At 36.6% G+C, this 24,111-nt stretch overlaps 2 protein-coding genes and 2 non-coding genes across 4 annotated transcripts; 3 read left to right on the plus strand and 1 right to left on the minus strand.

Annotated features, from left to right (window-relative positions):
• The first annotated feature begins 3,325 nt into the window (after positions 1–3,325).
• Positions 3,326–5,521, plus strand: LOC101300266. Its single transcript, XR_184990.1, has 5 exons — positions 3,326–3,611; positions 3,732–3,852; positions 3,939–4,062; positions 4,175–4,277; positions 4,823–5,521. It is a non-coding gene; the product is annotated as an uncharacterized LOC101300266 (transcript).
• A 2,243-nt stretch (positions 5,522–7,764) lies between these two features.
• Positions 7,765–9,230, minus strand: LOC101300463. The gene is made up of 2 exons (XR_184991.1): positions 8,834–9,230; positions 7,765–8,513 (listed from the first exon to the last, which is right to left on the minus strand). It is a non-coding gene; the product is annotated as an uncharacterized LOC101300463 (transcript).
• Positions 9,231–11,357: 2,127 nt separating this feature from the next.
• LOC101300645 (exportin-T-like) lies at positions 11,358–18,506 on the plus strand. Its single transcript, XM_004303648.1, has 13 exons — positions 11,358–13,198; positions 13,314–13,403; positions 13,502–13,591; positions 13,718–13,822; positions 14,081–14,140; positions 14,517–14,579; positions 14,670–14,765; positions 14,994–15,158; positions 15,742–15,915; positions 15,998–16,063; positions 16,146–16,244; positions 17,347–17,493; positions 17,712–18,506. The coding sequence occupies exons 1-13, from the start codon at positions 11,474–11,476 to the stop codon at positions 17,799–17,801; spliced, it is 2,970 nt and encodes a 989-aa protein (XP_004303696.1). The 5' UTR covers positions 11,358–11,473; the 3' UTR covers positions 17,802–18,506.
• Positions 18,507–20,835: 2,329 nt separating this feature from the next.
• On the plus strand, positions 20,836–22,511 carry LOC101311307 (putative receptor-like protein kinase At1g72540-like). Its single transcript, XM_004305707.1, has 4 exons — positions 20,836–21,225; positions 21,324–21,459; positions 21,564–21,824; positions 21,946–22,511. Exons 1-4 carry the CDS (start codon positions 20,836–20,838, stop codon positions 22,509–22,511), a joined length of 1,353 nt encoding a protein of 450 aa, XP_004305755.1.
• The last annotated feature ends 1,600 nt before the right edge of the window (positions 22,512–24,111 follow it).

Below are 24,111 nucleotides of genomic sequence, written 5' to 3' on the forward strand. Positions count from 1 at the left end.
CCTTGAGCGCATACACCGCTCTCATAAGGAAACATGTCGTTGATGAAGACCGTTGTTGGATCGTTGGATGTACTACCCGTCTCAGAAAATTGGTCATGATCATGCGGACCCCCAGATGATGTTTCACCGTGATATAACCAACATGTGTACTTCTCCCTAAACCCGTTACTCTTCAGGTGCTGCCATACTTTGTCAATCGCAAATCGATGCATATCGTTGCGACACTGACATTTCGTGCACGGGTAATAGAAAATTGTATTCCCGTTAGCATTAGCCAGCGCATATTCCAGAAAACTCATAATTCCTTTACCATATCTTTTGTCCCATTTTGGAAGCGAAATCCAACTCTTATCCATATCCTGAAAATATAACAAAATATATATGTATAACGCTAGCTAATTATTAATTAAATTATATGCCATATATAAAATTTTAATTCATTTATATATATTCTACGTACTACAACTAATTGATAACAAATTAATTAACACACATATATATATAGATATACTTAATTAATAATTACATACATCATCACAAAATCATCATCAACAACTTCATACCATCAACACAATATTATAAATTAATTAACATATATATATATATCTACTACTTATTAACAACAACTTCATATATATTATCAAATCATCAACCAAATCGATCAACACATATATATATATACATCAAACGTACTCAAAATCTATCAATTCAATCACACTCAAAATTGATCAACTCAAATAAAACTCAAAATCAACATATATACACATGTACGTACCTATATATAGCTCCACTTCTTAATTATGGACAGATTTCAACAACACCCAAACTTTTTCTCCTGTTTTTTCTTTTCCCGTTTTTTTTTTTCTCAGATGAGCTGCTGTCCAGATCTACGAATATGAAGAACTTTAGCCGACGAAATTAAAATTTCGTCGGCTAAAGAATGTTTAAAGTCGTCGGTTAAAGTCACAGACTTTAGCCGACGAAAATAAAATTTAGCCGACGAAGGAAAATTTCATCGGCTAAAGTCTACTTTAGCCAACGAAAAATTGATTCGTCGGCCTGGTTTTTTTTTTCGTCGGCTAAAGTCTTTCTTCTGGTAGTGTCATGATATGGCAATCAAGCAATTGTGTTACAAGTAAAAGCTAAAAACGTTATAAAAGACCGATAGAAGTACCTATGTCTTTTGTGATTAAAATTCAACATTTTACAAGTGGTTAAGTTGAGACATTATCAGTACAATTGTAGACCATGGCCTACGCTTGTCGTTGTTTAACATGGTACAAGAGTGAGTCCATCTCCAATTGCATCTCTAATTTGTCATTTGTTGAGATTGGGTTTCATATGTTGCCATTAGAAAAATTTCGATTGAATTGCCACCAACTGTCTGATGGAGGCCAACCTTGGTTTGTCCTGTCTCAATTTTCAATGTTAGAATTGGTTTGTCAATTTGTTTCACGTGCTGACTTAAGAAGTTAGGTTGGACATGACTGACGTGAGAGGGCGTGTTGGAGAGGGAAAATCCTACATTGTAAAAGTGACAAATAAAATATAATTTATAAATAAGTGGATCATACTCAATTGTATAAGGATCTTTTATGATATAAAACCCAACACATTGAGACAATATCTGTACAATGATGGAACCATGGACCACACTTGTCGTTGTTTAATTAACACCAACTGGTCTCGACTCAAGTCCAAGCCCAAGCTCAAACCAACCTTTGACTCACATGTATACAACTTTGCCTAAGATTAAGCCTTTCTTCCGCCTTTTTGTAGCCTTGCCCCCACTGCATCACCATCATCATCTTAATCCAAAGCTATGAGACCCCGGAAATATTTGAGTAGGAAAAATTGAGTAGTTTGAGATATAAATTGTAATCTCGTTAAGTGTCGAGGACACTCATGAAGCTTTTTAGATATTTTGAAGAAAAGGTACTCCAATATTGATATTCGATAATGAAATACGCTTCGTGGTTAGTTCGCATTAATATTCGTGGAAATTTTCAGACATCGAATGTATTTCTTTTGCATTTCAGTATTTTGGGTATAAAGAAATTTATTAAAGATGTAAAGGATTTAGCTTGTGATCTGAGCCGTTCATTTTACTCTGAACTAAATCTGGGTCGTAGCTTTGTAGTATATTAGAGCATCTCCAACAGCTTCCCCATTTTCTTGATTTTATCAATTTTAGGGAATATTGGGTTGTTTTGTGGTCCAACAGCTTCCCTATCTCATTCCCCAAAATGGGGATGAAGAAGAAAGAGAAGCACTCATTCCGCAAATTTGCAGCAAAGCCTTCCTTCCCCAAATATTAATTATTCACGTGCTCCAATGATAAAAACAAAAATTTAAAATATTTTATTGGGTAATCTATGTTATAATGAAATATATGATTTTTTTTTGTTATTATTAATAATCTTATAGCATTTTTTATTGTTTTAATAAATGCTGAAATCTCCAAAATAAAGAAGAGAAATTTTGATAAAGGACCATTTTTAGGCCAATAAATTGATTTTTAACCATTTTTAAACAAATAGTTGAAAACTAACCATATAAGCTGATCACATGTCCTAAATACCCACATTAAATTTTCTCTCTTTCTTTGAACGAAATTTCTCAATTTTCACAACCTTTATCATCATTCATTCAAAGATCAAGTAAACCACAATCCACAAATCATATTCTCGTTTTCAAACAATCTATTATTCCCTATCAATTATCTTTGAAACCTCCCTATCAATTTACTTAATCTCAGATTGAGTATGTAATGCAATGTTCGTATTTATGTTCGTCAATGTGGTTGTCTTTGAAACAGTTATGTTCCTAATTTCAATTCTTGGAGAAACGGTAAGGCAAAGTTGTTTTCTTTCATGTGTTGGGCATTCATGTACAATGGAGAGAACATAACATATGAGAGAAGGAGTCAGCATCTGATTTTGGGTTAGGACTTTGAATCAACATATATAATTGAGGTTGTTTGCTCTATCAGTAAGAGAAAGAACATAACACCTTATTGTGGATTGGGTAACTGATTTAGTTCAGAACTCATCCTCTTTAGGTCGAATTTAATTTTGTTTTTTTAGAAAAAATGATGGTAGAGGTTGGAAAAGAGAGATATTTAGATGAGGGTATTTAGGACATTTAATCAGCTTATATGGTTAGTTTTCAACTATTTGTACAAAGATGATTAAAAATCAATTCATTGGCGTCATTTATCAAAATTTCTCAATAAAAAAGCTGTTAAAGTTGGAGCATAAATTTTTTAGAGATTTTGTCTTTTATTTTTTTATTTAAAAGAAATTAAAAAAAAGCTGTCGGAGATGTGGAGAGTGAACAAGTCATAGAGATCACTCCAGAATTTCTAGAACCCATTACAAGGTTCCTCGACCCAAAAACTTGTGTCGGTGACCAGACCTCATCTTCGCCGTTCCAAGACAACACGGTGGCTGATCAATTTCGTCTAACGGGTCTCATCGTCGAGCCTTAGCCTTTGGTCACTGATCGTGCATGTGTGGAGCGAAGAAGAAAGACCGACGCCGAGTGTTCGGCAACTCAGATGGTTTTGCAGCAATATTCAGCGGCTCTGGTTGCCGGTGATAACATATAAGGTAAGGAAATTGTACTACTCTCCGTGCTCAACACTTTGACATAATTGGTTTTGCTTATTGATCGATTTTGACCAAGTTGGTGTTTTGGGGTTTTTACTCACCACAAATCGACGAGGCCAGTACCTTCCACATCATCCTCGGTGTGTATCTTCTCCTTGTGTTGGTCTTCTGCTGTCACTAAGTGAAGTCAAGGTTGAAGGAGAAAAGGGATTTTCAGTTCGAGAATTTGGCAGTCGCCAAGGTAAAGCCCCTCACAACCTTTGGGTAATTGATTCCCAAAATTTGAATGAATGACTGAGTTTAGGATTTCTTATTTGCTTTCTCTAGGAATTATGATCAAGGAGAGAATCAAAGGAGATGCAGATTAATTGGATGACAGAGACAGAATAAAGGTGAACTGGTTCTGTATCGTATCCCAATTTGATACCAGATAATGATGTCAATGAGAAAGGTAAGATACCTAAGGCAGGAGTGCTATTTCATTGGAATCTTGTTATTACTGGAAAGATTTATTGGGTTGCTTGTGATAGTTGATATTAACAATTGAATGGTCAAAATCACAGATTCAGTGAAGTTGTGGAGGTGAAGGATATTGGGAGGAATACAAGTTATCTGTTTGTTGTAAGTGTGCAGACATCAACTTACCCCTGACCTTGTACGCATAAGGTATGTTAGGATTCTTTAAAGAAGACTAATGAGTAATTGTTGTAGCTAGTGTTGGTTGTGGTATTGAATTAACTTGCTTGGTTAAGGGTCTTGTGCAAGGATTTGTAGAATATAGATATTGGGTTGTGGTTCTAGTCTTTAACTAAATATACTCATTTGGTACTGTGGTGGTAATTTGGAATCGGACCAAGTAGTAGTGATGCTTGGTAAGATATGTTACTGGAAGCAAGTAATAGTGTGTTGTGAGCCATGACAAGTCGAGTGAATTACACAAAGCTTGCTGTTCATGATTGGCAGGTAAATATATATACGTTACAATATAAAAGACCATCTTCTAAGGTTTCATTGAATATGGGAGATAGTTTCTGAATTGGAATTGTGGTGGTAAAGAAATAAATTAACGGGTGTCCATAGCAAATTAAGGGACATGTATGGCTTTGAAGACTTAGTTTCTTCTTTCAATATCTTGATAAAGTGAGATGGCTTTGATTATATTACTGTCATTGGTTTGAGGTAAGTTAATGACACGAGTATTGTCGGACTAGGGACTCCAATTACCTGGAACTAGAAGATGGTGGTGTTGGCCTAGGAAAGCAAATGGAAAAGAAAACGGCGATATTCCAGGTAGGGGATTCTGGACTTGCCTCAGTTAGTGGTTTTATGCATATGATAGTAAAGTAAGTGATTTATGCATGAAAGATATATTTTCGATTTGTTGTGAATTACTGTTTGATGACCTGAGAGTGAGCGGGGCATAGTGACTTCCTTGGGTTTCGATCCCTTAAACCTTCGGAAGGGCTGTATGAACACTCTTACATCCTTTGAGGTGTAGCACTGCTTCTAGGCGACGGCGTAAATGGACACTCTCGCTACACCTTGCTAGTGTGTACGATAATAATCGTGGTAAGGTGGTAGTTGGCTTGAGATAGACCGGTCATCAGGTTTGTATTTATTTCTTGGGCCCTACCTGCATTTCTTTTTACAAGGAATGTTTATTTTAAATCGTTATGCATTATTTTCACTACTAGCCATGACAAATGTTTATATTGTTTTCACACCTGGCTGGGGTAAAGTTTATTGAGCAACGAGGATGAAAGCTCACCCCTACAACAATTTGTGGATGCAGGTACTATGTACAAAGACGAGACAAGTGGACAGCGTTGGGTGTGGCTTAGATTCTCTGTACTTCATGTCATTGACAGAATTAGATCTGTATGATTGGTTTTCTTTATTTTTCTGTCCTTGTATAAGCCCTTCGATCGTGTTTGTGTTTATTCGGGAAATTTCTTCACTTGTAAGCTTTTCGAACATTGATATTGAACCGAACTAATGTTCATAGAGGGTTTGTTTGATTTGAAAGATACCTAAACACTTTATAGTTTCACCTCATTTTAAATAAACGCTTTTGCTAACATTTTTTTGAAATTTTTAATTTTCCTTTGCTTTGCGGGTTCTCAAAACTTGAATGATGGATCCTAGCTCGAGTTCTATGAATGTGCTCGATTTGAAGAGATGCAAATCGGGGCGTTACACCCCCCCCCCCCCCAAACGGTCAGCTTGAATCAAGAAAACCTTTAGTGTACCCCTACACCGTAAGGTCAGCTTGAATCAAGAAAACCTTTAGTGTACCCCTACACGTAAGGTCAGCTTGAATCAAGAAAACCTCTAGTGTACCCCTACACGTAAACATAGTTGACAAACTCGTCGTCTTCTAATGCCTACCAACTCAATTCGTTGTTTGGAGAACCGGCAAGCCTAAGCCTGGGTTCGATCACCTCTTGAGCGTAATGCCTTGAAGCTGCTCAAACATGTCAACTCATACCTGACCCAACCCCTGCTTGGACCACGCAACTGCATGTTAGAACATAAGGTAGCGCTGTCACTATCTCAAGAGCCACTGCACACCCCATACACCTCTATAGTTTGTTGTTACTAGATGCTCTGTTATTATTCTTTTCTTTTGTTTTATTTCTTGTTAACATATCTCTTTTGGTTATTACCCTATTTACAAAGAGCCTATAAATATTACCATTTGTTGCACACATACATCAACAAATGAAGATTTACGTACGTACACCATCAACTTTCTATCAAAATTTTTCCATAGTGTCATGTGTCTTTTTGCGGCCGAAAAAATGTGTTGGTTTATGGAGCTTTGAGTTCCTCCGCATATTGGTATGAGCAATACTGTTAAACAACAAGTATGCCCCGTGGATCAATCTTGTACCGATACTGTCTCAACTTAACTACCCGTAGGAGTTAGTTTTTATCACAAAGACCTTGGTACAATTGAGTATGATTCACCCATTTTATTTGTCACTTTATGTTGTTAGATTTTTTCCTCTCCAATACGTTCAACATAACCCTCACGTAAAACCTAACATGCATTTAGTACAGAATTAAACCAAGCTATATACAATACATAAGAAACATGACATGCAACTAGTACGAAATTAAACCAAAAAAAACCAAAAGACGATATATTGACAATGCGATGCTAGAGAAGGAATCGAAACCAGAAGGAAATCAATGATTTCCCCAACTTATCCAATAACTTAGAGAATATCTTATAAAATGACACTCCTATGATTGTGTCCTAGTCCATCTGAACCAAAAATAGCACCAGACAGAACTAGGTCCAATCCTAAAAGCAAAAACCCAAGGCCATAAGCCTATGTCACACCCTAAACTCGATGTCGATGGTTTCCAAGCACCTGACGCCGAACTCGAGGTGTGAGCGGGAAAAGTAAATGAAAATAGAACAATTTCAAATACTTTTCTCGAAATAAAAGAAAATAAAACGTTTACAAATAACAAAATCAATTACAAAACAAAATAGGTCTTGTGGGTTCTAATCTTCCGTAACTCTTCTACTCTTGTACACGTTAGCTAAATATCACAGATAGACTTCTCGAAAGACGTGTCCGCCTAGGAACCTGAACAAAATTCTATAAGGATGAGCTTAAGCTCAGTAGGGCTAAACTTCTTAAGTTATTCTTATCTAAGTCGCAAAACCAAGTTATCGAGTAACAAACAATACTTTAAATAAAAATAATAACAATTCAATGCATATGTGTAAACGAACTTTCTCCACTCGATCACTGGCTTATTAGTCCATACATCAAAGACATATGAGCCTACACGTCCCATACCGTATAGATGTCTCCAATATACGACCTAAAAAATTAGTAATATCTAAACTCCAATACCTCTTTTGTTAGTCATCTTGTTATACTCATAGCCTTCTAAACCCGGAACCCGATTAGATCGTTTTATCGACGTCCGCAGTCGATGGGGCCTTCATTCCCCTCATTTGTGCACGTGTGGGCTAATCATAGATCTTGGATGCTCCATGAGGAAACTCAACTACACAAAATGTATCTATTCTCTAGATCTCATTCTCATCTCTTCATAATTACCAATCTCACTAATCTCACAATTCCTCACAATGCATTATGAATGCAACAAATATCAATACTCATAATATATCACCCAATACATGCTTTTATAGAAAGCGATAACATTAATTATATAAATCGCCGATTACACATACTTTTCACAAAAACAATAACAACCACGAGTTATATCAACCAATGCCACACAATGCACCAATTTTGATAATAACATAATTATCAATTTAATTAAAAGTTCCCCGAGAGAGACCCTACCTGGAATCCAAACGCTACTTCCGATGCTAGCTAAAATTAGTAACTCAGCATTCTGAAATCCTTATCCTTTTGCTTCTGGAATTGCAACATGCCTCCAACCCTCGTACCGAATCTTTATTTTGAAGTAGTCGACAAATCACCAGATTTCACAATTTACTCTGGACACCCAAATGCATCGTCGTATTCCAATGGCACCCATTTCTATCCAAACTTCCGAAATTACTTTGTACACCCAAAACTGTGCACCCATTACACAATTCCTTATTCCATGTGCCGTTCAACTTTGCTAAACCTTACATTTACAATAGCAAAGCCAAACTATAATTCAAAAGTTAGCAAAGTTCCTTCATTCTCACACATCTCCACCGCAGTAGCAATTCTATCCTAGTCTTAGCAACCAACACATATAAAGACTATCCAAATCCTCCATCAATATCAAAACAAGCTCATGATATTAATTGAAGGCATGAACGGATCAAAACAACCCATTACCTCCCCTGTGTATCATGAACCCGCAGCAGTAGCTTACTCCAAATTCCAAAACCCCAATTTCTCCATTTCACAGCAGCTGAAGTTAAACACAACAACACTCAAATGTCACTACCGCTGCCAAGTACAACAGCAGCCACCACACAATGGTCCTTCTGCTCCAAACTTCACTTTCATCATCTCACAATCAAACCAGAATTCAAGCATCTCAAAACACTCTATCAATTGCATATACTAATTCAAAAGCTAAAAGCTACAAAAACAACCGTCACCGCCGCCGTGCATAGTGGCCACTCACGGTGGTTACACTGGCCAAAATCCAAATTCTTCAAAACTCAACCAAACTTGAATTTAATTATACAAAGAGGTAGAGCTCGACGAGTAGATGAAGATTGATACCTCACTTGCCATCGACGGTGGCCGGAAAGCATCGAACCCTCGCCGGGAAACTCCTGGAGCTTCAATTAATCGATTCTCACTCATGAAGGCTCCTCTGAAGAATTCGAGACCACATATAGAACGAGGATGGCGAGACGGAGCTACTAGTACCATTCACGCTCGTCGCCGGAATCGGAAACCCGATCGGAGAGGCAGTCGCCTTCTCCCTCCTTTTCTCTCTCACCGGAGCTCCACTCTTCAAGCTGGAATCACAGGGAGGATCACGAGGCCAAGAGGAAGCCGTAGACACCAGCCTTGAGCCGGGAGGCGGCCGGACGACAGAGGACGGAGCTGAACGGAGCTGAGCTCCGTCGCAGCTCGGGACAGGGTCGGTCTGGGTCTGAGACTGATCTGTTCTGATCTTTTATCCTGTTCTCTCTTCCTAGATATATACACCATCAACGGCTGAGATCAAACCGCCAAATTTCTATTTTTAATTAAATTCTTGAATAATACCAACATCTAAAAATCATTAAAAATAGTTCCGAGATGTCCAAACGATGCTCCGAAAAATCCAACGAACTCGTTACGACGTCTAGATTAATCCTATGGGCTAAAAAGACAAAATTGACAAACTAAAAATTTGAATAATTTTCAAAAGAATTGAAAGAATAATAGAAATTGAAATAAAAATAGCTCGAAAATAACTTTCCTTTTAAAAATAGAAAACTGAAATTCCAGGATGTTACAATCCTACCTCCTTAACAGAATTACTGAAATTCATTTAACACAAAAGAAATAACAATTTTTGAAATAACAACAAAGTTTCATGACGTACTTCAATTAAACAAAAGTGACATCTTCGGGCAAGATTCTCAACCCGCTGCACAGGCAATAACCTTCTCCTAAGATACAAGTACCAAGCTCTTAGGTGCAGCTAAGAACTAAAGTTATCTTTTATCACTTTTGTATTCTAAACAAATCGCTTAAAATCATTCTCGAAGAGGTAGAACAAATAGTGAAAATGTTGGAATAAGAATACAAAATCATTTCAAATCGTAAGATTGAAGATAACGAATGACAGATTTTTGAAATCAAAACCAAATGAGAACAATACTGAATAAACAGAAATTTCGAAAACAAGAAGTAACAAAATCGTTCTCACTCAATCCCCTTTCTAAATCTAAAGTCACTCGCCCACTTAATAATTGCTAAAGTCTTAAAGTTAGTTTCTAAAAGTCCTAAACTTCCACATATCTAGGTTGTCGAAAACCCGGTTAGCTCTGATACCACTTTGTCACACCCCAAACTCGATGTCGGTGGTTTCCAAGCATCTGACGCCGAACTCGAGGCGTCAGCGGGAAAAGTAAATGAAAATAGAACAATTTCAAATACTTTTCTCAAAATAAAAGAAAATAAAACGTTTACAAATAACAAAATCAATTACAAAACAAAATAGGTCTTGTGGGTTCTAATCTTCCGTAACTCTTCTATTATTGTACACGTCAGCTAAACGTCACAGATAGATTTTTCGAAAGACGTGTCCGCCTAGGAACCTGAACAAAATTCTATAGGGGTGAGCTTAAGCTCAGTAGGGCTAAACCTCTTAAGTTATTCTTATTTAAGTCGCAAAACCAAGTTATCAAGTAAGAAAAACTAAAAATTTGAATAATTTTCAAAAGAATTGAAAGAATAATAGAAATTGAAATAAAAATAGCTCGAAAATAACTTTCCTTTTAAAAATAGAAAACTGAAATTTCAGGATGTTACAGCCTAGTCCCATCTGTATGGGCACCCAAGTTGGATTCGTGAGTAACTCTATTAATTTATGAATACTGAAGATTAATACTAAATAATATTGATAATGACATGTTCACGACGCGATGATTCTCTAATCATTTATGAGATTATAAGATATTTAAGTTTATGTTTCCTTAAGAGAAAACATACTCAAATATTGTTAATGTTTCATTATGCCTGTTTATTCGCATTATGAAGTTACCTCTTTTTCACGGGTAATTCTTCGAAGTTAGAGTATTATATAATTTAAATTTTGAATTTTGTTTTACAATTTAATTCTTTTATATTCTTATACTGTATCCGTTTATTTAATTCATCAAAATTTACATTCTCTTTTCAATTTCACGAGATCTAACTGTATATACATATGTTGGGATTCTAGTTTGATAAATCAGGAAAACTTTGCAAAAAAAATTTTGTTTCGGTCTCCTTGCTTGATTTTTGGTTCGCATATATACCCCTTGAGCTGTTGTGCTTTGTAATTCTTATTTCATAGCCTCCTCCTTCACAGTCACCCTATTTCTCTCTTTCTTCTGTTTACACCCTCTGGAAAACTAGAAGACTATAAAACAACTATAAACTAGAGCCAATCCAAACCAATCCGTAGGGTTTGCCAGAGACAAAAACCCTAGCTACTAACGCTCATTGATCTGGGTAAGCTCTCGAAACCTCTTATATCTCTCCTTGTTTCAGTTCCCTCCTCTATAGCCTGTTGCATATTCATCGAATACTGAACCCAACACCCTTTGTTAAAGAAAGATAAAACCCAATTTGCTTTGGTGAAGGCCTAATTGAAAGCAAGAAAGATTGACACTTTGAAGGGATATTGATTGGGGTTTTGGGCCTAAGGGTTTTAGGTCCATGGCTGATCTTGAAAAAGCGATACTTATCGTTTTTGATCAATCGGGCACGGTTCATTCTGAGCTGAAACAGAAAGCTACGGAATATTGTGAAAAGATTAAGAATGAACAAGCAATTTGTAGCATTTGCATTGAAAGGATATGCTTTTCGAATTTATATCAAGTCCAGTTTTGGTGTTTACAGACCCTGCACGAGGTTGTTAAGGTCCGGTACTCGTCAATGAGTCCAGATGAGAGGTATTTGATCCGAAAATCGGTGTTTTCAATTGCATGTTTTGGTGCTATTGATGATAACAATGTTGTTAGGGTTTTAGAAGGTCCTGCATTTATAAAGAACAAACTTGCCCAGGTTCTGGTGACTTTGATTTATTTTGAGTACCCGTCAATTTGGTCATCTGTATTTGTGGATTTCTTGTCACAATTGAGTAAAGGGGCAATGGTTATTGATATGTTCTGTCGGGTTTTGAATGCTTTGGATGATGAAGTGATCAATGTGGACTACCCTCGGACACCTGAAGAACTATCAGTGGCAACCCGGATTAAGGATACAATGAGGCAGCAGTGTGTACCTCAAATAGTTAGAGCTTGGTATGATATTGTTTCTATGTATAGGAACTCTGATGAAGAGCTGTGTACTACTGTATTAGATGCAATGAGGAGGTTTATTGCTTGGATTGATATTGGTTTAATCGTAAATGATGCATTCATCCCATTATTGTTTGATTTAGTTTTGGTTGATGGGCTATGTGAACAACTCCGAGGTGCTGCAACTGGGTGTTTGACTGCAGTGGCATCTAAAAGGATGGAACCTCAATCAAAACTATCACTGTTGCAGAGTCTTCAAATCCGTCGAGTGTTTGGGCTGGTAGCGAAGGATAGTGACTCAGATTTGGTTTCCAAAGTAGGTGCATTGCTTACTGGGTATGCGGTTGAGGCTCTTGAATGCTTTAAAAACTTGAATTCTGAAGATGCGAAGGGTGTTTCAATGGAGCTGTTGAATGAAGTTCTGCCCTCTGTATTCTATGTGATGCAGCACTGTGAGTTGGAATCAACATTTAGTATTGTGCAATTTCTTTTAGGTTATGTTGCCACCATGAAGACTCTTTCTCAATTGAGGGAAACACAGCTGCATCATTTGGGCCAGATTTTGGAAGTAATTCGTACAGAGATCCGTTATGATCCTATATACCGTGATAATCTTGATACGCTGGATAAGATTGGGAAAGAAGAAGAAGATAGGATGGTGGAGTTCCGAAAGGATTTGTTTGTGCTGTTGCGTAATGTAGGTCGGGTAGCTCCTGATGTTTGTCAGATATTCATTAGAAACTCATTGGCTGCTTCTGTTGCATCCTCATCAGACTGGAATGTTGAAGAGGTGGAAGCTGCACTTTCTCTATTCTATGCATTTGGTGAGTCAATGAATGGTGAGGCAATGAAAACTGGCAGTGGCCTCTTAGGTGAACTGGTACCAATGCTTTTATCGACAAGGTTCCCTTGCCATTCAAATAGGCTAGTTGCTCTTGTGTATCTAGAAACAGTTACAAGATATATGAAGTTTGTACAAGAGAATTCCCAATACATTCATATGGTTTTGGCTGCCTTTCTCGATGAAAGAGGTATACACCATCCAAATGTCAACGTGAGTCGAAGAGCAAGTTATCTGTTTATGAAGGCTGTGAGATTGCTGAAATTGAAGCTTGTGCCTTTTATAGAGAATATTTTGCAGGTATGGTAACAAGCTGTCTTCATTACCGGTTTCCCATCTTCTTTGGACATTTGTCACAATTCGTTATTTCACTTCACTACATCTTTGCTAAACTGATTAAAACTGGATTTTTCAGAGTCTGCAAGACAGAGTCGCTGGATTTACAAGTATGGATTATACATCAAAAGATCTTTCTGCATCTGAAGATGGTAGTCACATTTTTGAGGTACTTCCGACATCTATAACAGACCTCTTGTATGGAAGTTTTATCAGAGATGCTGCAGGCACTTAATTGGGTCTAATATGATGTTCTTCTCTTTGTAGGCAATTGGTGTTTTAATTGGTATGGAAGATGTAGCACCAGCAAAACAGTCTGATTATCTCTCTTCACTTCTGACACCTCTTTGTCAACAGGTTATATGAACTTGCAATTATAAAACTAATAATATCTTGGGGCTTCCAGCCCGAAATCTTTTATGACTAGTTAATGACCAACTAGAATGTGAGATATGCATCTGACATGGACTTCTTACCATCTAGGTTGAGGCGTTGCTTATGAATGCCAAAGTATTGACTCCTGAAGAGGCGCCTCAAAAAATTGCTAATATTCAGCAGATAATTGTGGCAATAAATTCTCTCAGCAAGGTTCTTTTAATGCCCTTTTACCTCCTAGTTAATATGTTACCTGGTTGAAGTTATTATTCATTATATACTACTGCAAGTGTGTGAAACGGTTTACAAATCGGTTGTCTTTTGCCTTATAAAACTTGCTAAAGCACATCAATTTTATATTGTATCTGCCTTTCCCCTTTTGCTAATGTGCCATATATGTAATAAGCACATTTTTGATGGTTAGAACTTCATATTAATGAGATATTCTACTGGTATTTGTATGGCATTCAGGGCTTCAGCGAGCGTCTTGTAACTACTAGTCGCCCTGCAATAGGTCTCATGTTCAAGCAGGTTGGTATTCCATATTCTTAATACGTTCTCTACTTAGCATATGTGTGTGTGTCTATATATATATATATATATTTTCTTCCAATTATGATGGTGGAATCAAGCTTTATAACATTTTTAGTAATTGAATCATAAAATTTGATGAAATCTATAATACAAACTCATGGGTTCTCTGATTTTATCTCTTTGTATTTTGGAGTTGATCACCTATAAGTTCTCTTGACTGGAAATGATGGTGTGTATTTATATTGTACTATACTGCTGATTAGTGTGTTTGGCTTATAAGTGGGAACTGGTGTTACCATAGAACTGCTTGAGGAGAAACCCTGTAAATATTGTTATATTTTAACAGTTAACATTCTTTCTCCTGTTTATCCAGACATTGGATGTTCTCCTGCAAGTACTCGTTGTGTTTCCTAATATAGAGCCTTTGCGAAGTAAGGTAAGAAGTCCTGTGTGGAAAATCAAAGCACTTTGTTTTTGATATCCTTTCATCTGTTCTTGTTAACTGATGCTGCTCTACTGTACCCAGGTGACTTCATTTATACACCGCATGGTCGAGACTTTAGGAGCATCTGTTTTCCCATACCTCCCAAAGGCACTAGAGCAATTGCTTGTGGACAGCCAGGTAAAAAGCCAGTTCTCGTCAAATTTATAATTGTATATTTGATTTTGAACTTTTGTTTTACATACATACACTTGAGAACAATTTATTGGTGAAACTAGAGAAGAGAACAACATAACTGCTGAAATGCATTTACGCACAAAAGATCTAAGAGAAAAACTAACAGTTTGGTGTCACATTCTGGTTGTGTTGACATCAAGGTTTTTAATTCTGGATTATATTGTGATGCAGCCGAAGGAGTTAGTTGGTCTGCTTGTATTGCTCAATCAACTGATATGCAAGTTCAACACATTGTTTAGTGATATATTGGATGAAGTATTTCCTGCTATTGCTGGTAGGATATTGAACATCATTCCAATTGATGCATTCCCTTCAGGACCTGGAACCAATACTGAGGTATGAGATGTGACACACTACAAGGATAGGTTAGGTGTTTGTAGTCATAATAACTGCTTGATGAATGATCTGTTTCTTATGTATCAAGCATGTTATATATTATAAGAGGGATTATGATGTCACTGATTGTGCATGTTCTTGTTAGTCATATATGAGGTATTATTAGTTAGTAATCAAATCATTTGATCAAAGGTTCATCACTCAGTGATTGGTCTGTATCTTTAATTGCGAGCCATGCAAGTTTAATTGCGAATCCTGTTTCAAATAAGAAATCAAACAGTATCTTTCATCTATTATGGAAGTTTTTCTTTTTTGTTGTTGTTATTTTGTTGTGGTTTTGTCTTAAAGGCTGGATGTTTTTTTTTTAAGAAATGTTGACCTCAATCCATCATATAGTAGTAGTATGTTGCATCAACTGTTTCATATCTTAGGTTGTAACGAATTTTTCGTATGTGTTGTGTTTTCATTATTGAAAGCGTCGGTTGATTTGAAGCATCAATCGCTTTTGACAGCGTTTCATTGGAATTTGAATCCCAGGGTTGAGATTTTTAGTAATATATTTCAATCTTTGTTCTCCTTGTAGGAAAATCGGGAACTGCAAGAAGTTCAGCGAACATTATATACATTTCTTCATGTGATAACTACACATGATCTATCATCTGTTTTCCTATCCCCCAAAAGTAGGAGCTACTTGCAGCCAATTATGCAGTTGCTTCTGTTCACCTCTTGTAAACACAAGGACATTCTTGTAAGAAAGGTAGGTGCACTTGGTTTAACTTTGTAAATTTGGGGTTTATCTCTACAGCAATACTTTCTGACACGATATATCTGTTACTTAGGTATGTGTACAGATATTCATTAGGTTAATCAAAGATTGGTGTGCAATGCCTAATGGTGAAGAAAAGGTAAGCTCTTGCTGTCGGTACTGCTAGGTTGTATTTTGTTAAAATATTCTCATGCTTTCATCTAAAAAACTCTTGTTTTCAGGTACCGGGTTTCCAGAGTTTTATAATAGAGACCTTTGCTACAAACTGTTGCTTGTACAGCCTGCTTGATAACTCCTTCGAGTTTCGTGACGCAAATACTGTAAGATTAATCGCTACTGTTTGTAATCTCATATTTACTAACTTCTCTTGTAATTATATGCCGGTAAGACAATTGAAGTGTGACCAAGGATGGGCTAACTTCAATCCCTAGGTTTGGAAGCATTAAATACACCAATGCAAAGTAGAAGGAATAGAAGGCTAAGTCTCTTACTTCAAAGCAGATTTGGGGACAGAAATGTTCCATTTGAAAATAATCTAAATACTTAAGAAGCTCGAATTTCGGCTATTGTTAATTTTTTTCCCATGCTATGGCAATCAATTTTTTATGAGAAATGGGCACCATAGATGTTGAGGGTCTGCAGTTAAAAAGTTTACTCATGAGTGATCTAAGGAGCTCTCTGTTGAGGAAATGCGGTGTCACTTCTAATGATGAGAAGTGGAATCCGTGTCGTTCACTCTGTGGACATGTTTTTGCAATTGGTTATCAGGATTTTTAGAAGTTGAGGATATGATTAGTAATAGATTACAGAATTTGGCTGTACCATGGAGGTAATCCTCAGTTGAATGGGTGTTTAGTGCCTTATCCTATAGTTGGACCAAGTTCTGCAAAACAAGTTGGCATTATGTCTGTGCCTTTGTGGTGAACTTGTACATTCAGTTGAATGCAATGCTTACTTCAAATATGTATTTGGTGAATCATGACTATGCGCTTGCATCTGTAGTTACCTCCTATAGAATTCTTCCAATAAAGCCAATTTCCTCATCCTTGAACTATTAGTCTATACATTAATAGGAAAGCGATAACTGATCACGCAAGTACCACATAAGCAATGTACTTGTTATTTCTGATCTACAATTTTTATGAAACATTATTCGATATCTACAATAGATTCAAGTGTGGATGTTGATACTTGTGGGGAATTTATGTATTGTGGATTTCCTGTTGATTTTTATTTTTGTATTTTGTTTATGGTTTTAATCTGTTTTATTTTTGTTACTTAGCTTGAATTTTGTCAATGTTGCAGTTGGCAATTTGTTTTGTTCGGAGAAGTTATGTAGGCTGTTAAATCTTATGATGCTTGTTTAGATCTTGGATCTATTTCGTTGCTTCACCTTAAAACTGTCAATTTTATCTGTGGCAGCTTGTTTTGTTTGGAGAAATTGTACTGGCTCAGAAGGTCATGTATGAAAAATTTGGCAATGATTTCTTAGTTCATTTTGTCTCGAAAGGCTTTCCAGCAGCACATTGCTCCCAAGATCTGGCTGAGAAATATTGCCAGCAGTTGCAGGTATATAACAACAATGGCTGTAGATAATATTGAACCATGAGTTTTGGTGTACCGGTAATAAAACTCATGAATTTTGGTTATTTTATGACATTCTTGGTTACCAAGAATTTCTGGTTACCTTAATAATTTCATGTCTTATTACTTAATTTTATTTGGATGCATGAATTATGTTCTTATAATGACTGTAATTGCTAAATTCTTGCCCATATTTTGTGCAGGGAAGTGATATTAAGGCATTGAAATCATTCTACCAGTCACTCATTGAAAACTTAAGGCTTCAGCAGAACGGGAACCTTCCTGTAAGATAGCATAATGACAGTAGACAAATGATGTTATCTCATGTCAGAATGTTCCCTGTTTTTCTCTTGTGGAGTTCTGGCAATGCATTTTTGTTCAATGAAGGTAATTATGGCTGCTGTGTATCTATGTTGATTTGTTGCAAGAATTGGAAATTTGGAAGTAAATATCTGTACTTATTCTAGTGATGTTGATGTTACAGGTTCTTTCTGTATATAACTTTTGTGCGGCTATGTTTGTGGACAAGGTACATATATATAAACTTTCGCAAATTTAGTTGTCTGACTAATATGTGAAGTTGCTCATTTAGCTCTTTTTCCTATCTTTTCTGCACAGTTGTAAATTTAAGGAGGAAATTCTGCTAGTTATAAAATCGGTTACATCACTTACATCCATCAATTGGTGCAGCTAGTCTGAGATCAAGGTTGTTGCTTTTTTTTCATAGTGATTATTGTTCCCTACCTGATGTAAACATCAGCCTTTTGTATTCTTTTTAGATATTTACAGTTTTGCAATGTTCCAATCTCCGAGTCATCTGAGTTTTCTGTTTCTTTACTTGTGCTTCACTGTTTGAAGCTCTAGTAATATTGCATAATTATATATATTTTTTGTAACATTGTTTGTATAATCTTAAACAAAGGCAATAATTAAGAAATGAAGAAAAAAAGAAAAAGAAAAAAGAAAAAAGAGGATCCCCTCTCTAGTGCTTTTATCTTAATTTTTATGTCCTGTATATCTTATTTGCATTTTTTTGGTATATGGTTACATGATTAACTCTTATGATACTGCACAAAGAGTTGCAAACATATAAAAGTTTGCAACATATAGAAGTAGAGGATGTGGATTGTTTGTGACTAGGTGTTTCCCTAGGATAAATTCTCTGTAAACTATCATGCCATCAGTAGCCGGCATCCTAATGTTTCTCTTCTTGCATTCTTTATTTGGTCTCTGGTAGATAGTAACAAGATTTCTTTGAGAACTCTTATTGGAGGCATTATAATTTCTTGGCATTCTCTGTGGTTGCCATGGCGAACGTAACAAGGTTTAGTCCAAATATCAATAATGGAAGGATTATGTCTGATTGTTTTCTGTGCATGCGATAAATCGTTTTCATGTCATGTGTTGATGTTGATGAGGATTTTTTCTTTCACTTTGGATGTCAAGCGCCCCATTAGACGAGCAAATCAATCTTATTGCCGTCTAAGAGTTTTCATTTCCTACTTTCTAATAATTTTTAGGGTATTGTTGGGTTCTCCGTGTGGCAATTTTTCCAATTTCTCTTAGGGAAAATGTGGTAGAGCTTGGGTAAGGACCACAGGGTTGCTTCTGGAATTTGCCCACAGTGGACGTCAACTCTGTGTGCCCACAGTTGGTCTCGATAGTTTGTTAGAAATCTTGTAGAGGCACTTTTCTGCGTTAAACATTGCGTTAGTCTTCAGCCTTCAGGTTATACAAGTAGTACTGTAAGAACCTTAAGAAGGACGTCATTCTTAGAACGAGCTATTATTTTCGACCAGCATGTGTTTTTCTTGGATGTTGCCCAAATTAGTCATCTTCAAATCGTCACACATATGGCCCAGTTTGATATTGAGTTTTGGGGATTAAAATAACTTATAATCACCATTTTAGATAGATTTTATGTTGATTTTATATTTGGTAAAATCTTAAAACGTGTGTATCTAAAACTTTTTAGTTTAACTAACCACGATTTTAAAAAAACAGGTTGAGGGTTATTTATTTAAAATCGAGTTTTTAAACCATAATACCAAACTAAGCCTACGGAAAACAAAGGCTTTCACTGGCAACTACTTGGAAAGTGAAGGTGACCAATGTTCTCCAACACCTTGGTTGTAACCCTTGAAGCAACTTTGTGAGTCTGTCTCAATTCCCTAGGTGGTCCATCTCAACTTTAAGCAAAGTTGATAGATATGGATCCTATTCTTTCCGTCCCATTGAATTTACTTTTGCGCATCCCGTTTGTTGTGACCAAATTTTCGGTCTTTTATCATCTACTAGATGATTGAGATCGCAGCAACATCAGAACTACCATAACCTCATTAATTTTTATATTCTTAAATGACCTAAACACTGAATAAATAATGATCTATACGTATCAATACAAATAAATATAATATATTGTCACTATTAAAATTGAATTTTTCTTAAATTGCATATTTGAATAAGAGCTTGTAACTCGAAATCAATTGGTGTAAAACTTAACTACTTTATGTGGTAAAGTTGATTGAATTGCTTAATATATAACCACCATGTTAAGAGTTTGAGTCCCAACTCTCACTAGTTTGTGGCCAACAAGTTTGAGGGGCTTATGAGGTCGTACGCATGCGTGTGGAATGAGATTAACTAGATGTGTGTGTTACTAACTTGTTAACATAATCGGCTATCCCACTGCCAATCACACAACGAAAAAAAAACTTAAACATCATACTAGTGTCAAAGACTTGGCATTGATGTGGAATTTGAGATTCTCAAATATGAGAATCCTACATTTGAGACTAACATTAAGTTATTAACATAGCTACTCCAAAGATTACGTCCTTTTTGTCTTTCAGTACAAAACATGGAGGGGAGATGTGGGCACTCATACTTCCAATAAGAAGGATGCTGCCCGAACAAAACTTAGAGGTCCCCCGAAGACCAACACTTGAACCTACTGAGAAATTCATTGCATATCCCACATCATCAGAACATATGCATGAAGCTCTAGAAGACTTGGTCGTCATAATATGAACAAACCAAATGAATTCTCGGCAGTATGAAGTCTTCAAAGTCTTGGAGGGACCGATGTCTGCACATTACTTTAAGAAATATTTTGAACATATGCTACCTCTCCTCTGAAGCCAGAAGATTTCCATAACTGTGTAAAGACATGAATATCAGCCAAAATGGAAAATTTAGATACTAGCTATCATTGTATTCTTGACTTCTTTTTTGTAGTCATCTAATCCAACCTATATTAACCCCCCAAGTCATTCTCTATTTTGATCCATACCAGACGTTTTGGACAGCATAGCCTCAGCAAACAATATGAGGTTCAAAAAACTAGCCACCAACTTCTTCACACCTACTTGTTTCAAGGCCAATAGCCATACATCAGAACATAAATCCCAGTTATCATCCAAAGAGAGCACTATTTCGCGCAGATTATCACTTTCAGATTTGAGTAATTCATCAATCTGCACTGTCCTGAGTGACATATCAAACTCGCTTATCGGATCAAATCTTCATATTTTTGCTCACAATGAGCTCAAAAAGATCACTAAAAGCTTTTCCAAGAGCAACTATCTTGGAGAAGGCGGGTTCGGGAAAGTGTACAAAGGGTTTGTTGATGACAAGCTTAGGCCTGGCTTGGAAGCTCAACCTGTTGCTGTTAAGGTTTTGGACTTGGATGGCACGCAAGGTCATAGAGAGTGGCTGGTAAGCTTTTTTCATTAAAAACCACTTCAAACACTATATGATAGCTTTCTAAGTTATAAAAAATGTTAAGTAAATTTTCAAACAATTTTCTATTGTAGGCTGAAGTGATTTTTCTCGGGCAATTGAAGCACCCAAATCTTGTAAACTTGATTGGTTACTGCTGTGAAGATGAACATAGGCTTCTTGTGTATGAATACCTGGAAAGAGGAAACTTAGACCACAAACTATTCAAATGTAAGTAGATCATTTTATTTCTTCTGAAGCAATTACAAAAGTTATTGAGTTTTGTTTGCAGGATCATAAAATCTAACAATTTGTTGGTCTGTTGATTAATGCAGGTTATTCTGGAACTTTGCCTTGGTTGACAAGAATCAAAATAGCAATTGGAGCTGCTAAAGGCCTCAGTTGCCTCCATGAGGAAGAAAAGCCAATTATATATAGAGATTTCAAAGCTTCAAACATCTTGCTAGACTGTGATTACACAGCTAAGCTCTCTGATTTGGGTCTAGCTATAGATGGCCCGGAAGGTGATGAAACACATGTCACAACGCGCGTCATGGGTACTCATGGCTATGCAGCTCCAGAATACATCATGACAGGTACACATCAACCGTCACATAATGTGGTCGCGAAATGTGAAATATATGATCAGCATTTAGTACTATTGAAAAACTCCCTAATATATATTCATTCACTCACTATTCCTATGCTTGTTTTCAGGTCATCTAACAACAATGAGCGATGTCTATAGCTTCGGTGTAGTTCTTTTAGAGCTTCTAACGGGTAGAAGATCCATGGATGAGAGCCGGACTTTTAGAGAACAGAATCTAGTGGAGTGGGCCAAGCCATTTTTGAAGGACTCCCACAAACTTGACCGTGTGATGGACCAAAGACTTGAGGGTCAGTACTCCACCGAAGGGGCTAGAAAGGCAGCTGCATTGGCTCATCAATGCCTGAGCCATAACCCCAAGTCTAGACCAACAATGAGCACTGTGATCAAGACCTTAGAGCCTCTAATGAACTTGAAGGACATACCAATCGGACCCTTTGTGTATGTTGTGCCAACTGAATCAGGAAAAGAAGGTCAAACCGGGTGTCATGATATGGTGAAAAATGACAACAAAGGTGAAGAAAAAGAGGGAGGGTTGGAGAAGGTGAAGGGCAGCCACCGGAGACGAAAAGGTCAGAGGCATAAGCATCGGATCAAGTCACTGAAGTCTAGTACTGTCTATTCGGATACTGCTCTATATAAAGTTCTCGGAACTGGTTTATACTCTCCCAGATGAGCAATGCAGGCAATTTGGACAAAGAATGCATGCAATAACATGACTTTGATCAATAGTCCTCTCAGAAAAAAAAAAAAAAAAAAAATACCATAGAAAGAGATAAACAATATATACAGTATACTTTTGAATTATACATAGATATTTATTGTTTTGTACCTTTGTTGTGGAGCTTTTGGGTTTAGAACTTTTGTAACTTTTACAACCAAATACAAGTCATTTGTGACAACCAGATAGACAGTTCCATTTTCAAATGTGTATGAGGTTTTGCTTTACAAGCCATTATTACATTTGACATTAGCCAAATCGATAATGGACGTCTGAATAGATATTGCAGACGATCTGTTTCAAACTTTGAGGTCATTGAAACAATGAAAGTTGACATGCTCCAATTTTATGGAATTTGATCATGCTGGTAACTAGGTAGACTATTTACTTTCAGGAATGGAAATATTCCAAGTCATTTCTCCACTAACACTTTCTGATGTTCTGAAAATCGGCACAAACGGCATCGCTCTTGAAATCAAAGGTTTGAACAACGCACCCAACAGAGGTCAGAGGACATATGCCTCATTATTATTGTAAAAACTGAAAAGGGTGACAAAATCTTTGGTAAACTAGAGTTGGAATAATTCTAATATTCTTCAGGGACATCCCCCATTCCACACTTTGCACCAAACTCCACCCAAATCCCAGGTTGGCCTGAATTAGAATGTAGATAAAGACTTGAATTTGCTGTTGCTTATGACTACAATAAACACCACATGAGTCCCATGGCTAATTGCTAATGCGATCCAGAATAATGTCTCCATTTTCAAGTAAAAACACAGAATGCAGTCCAACAATTTGACCAAGAATGGTTGGATAAGGGACTGAATTACGAAAATCCAACGCAAAGATTAACAATTCTAGTAGGAAAGATAAAACTTCATTTTATAGAAAACAATAATATGGCAGAATGAATGTTGATTGTATTGATACAATAGGTTTATATACAGAGCAAACTTGGCGTACAACCAAGAAATCCCTACAAACTAGGGATACATAGCAATCTCCTAAATATACAAGAAATATACAAGGAATCTATTCTATTAAATACAAAATATTCTCAACACTCCCCCTCAAGTTGGAGAGTGAATGTCAAGAACTCCTAACTTGCACAATAAGGATTTGAACTTGTCTTTGCCTAAAGCCTTTGTAAACACATCTGCCAGTTGCTGCAAAGTACCAACAAATCGGGTCCTAATTGAACCATCCAATATTTTATCCCGAATGAAATGACAATCCATCTCAATATGGCGTGTTCTCTCATGAAAAACTGGATTCGCAGCTATATGAAGAGCTGCCTGATTATCACAATGCAAGATGGCTGGTCTAGAAATAGGAATATGCAAATCAGCAAACAAATACTGCAACCAAGTAAGTTCACAACATGTACCAGCCATGGCTCTATATTCTGCTTCGGTGCTTGATAAAGATACTGTCTTTTGCCTCTTGGTGCGCCATGAGATCAAGGAATTGCCTAAGAAAACACAATATCCAGTCGTAGAACGACGAGTAATAGGGCAGCCTGCCCAATCAGAATCACAGAAAGCCTTTAAAC

Source organism: Fragaria vesca, linkage group LG6 (genome assembly GCF_000184155.1).
Source record: "Fragaria vesca subsp. vesca linkage group LG6, FraVesHawaii_1.0, whole genome shotgun sequence".
Classification (NCBI taxonomy): Eukaryota; Viridiplantae; Streptophyta; class Magnoliopsida; order Rosales; family Rosaceae; genus Fragaria; species Fragaria vesca.

Excerpts from the sequence above, each read along its gene's own strand:
- LOC101300645 (XM_004303648.1), top strand. The coding sequence starts at position 11,474 with ATGGCTGATCTTGAAAAAGCGATACTTATCGTTTTTGATCAATCGGGC. Across the intron at positions 14,580-14,669 it reads TAGAGCCTTTGCGAAGTAAG|GTGACTTCATTTATACACCG; the intron begins GTAAGAAGTCCT and ends TACTGTACCCAG. Across the intron at positions 17,494-17,711 it reads AATATTGCCAGCAGTTGCAG|GGAAGTGATATTAAGGCATT; the intron begins GTATATAACAAC and ends TATTTTGTGCAG.
- LOC101311307 (XM_004305707.1), top strand. The coding sequence starts at position 20,836 with ATGAGGTTCAAAAAACTAGCCACCAACTTCTTCACACCTACTTGTTTC. Across the intron at positions 21,226-21,323 it reads AAGGTCATAGAGAGTGGCTG|GCTGAAGTGATTTTTCTCGG; the intron begins GTAAGCTTTTTT and ends TTTCTATTGTAG. Across the intron at positions 21,825-21,945 it reads TCCAGAATACATCATGACAG|GTCATCTAACAACAATGAGC; the intron begins GTACACATCAAC and ends GCTTGTTTTCAG.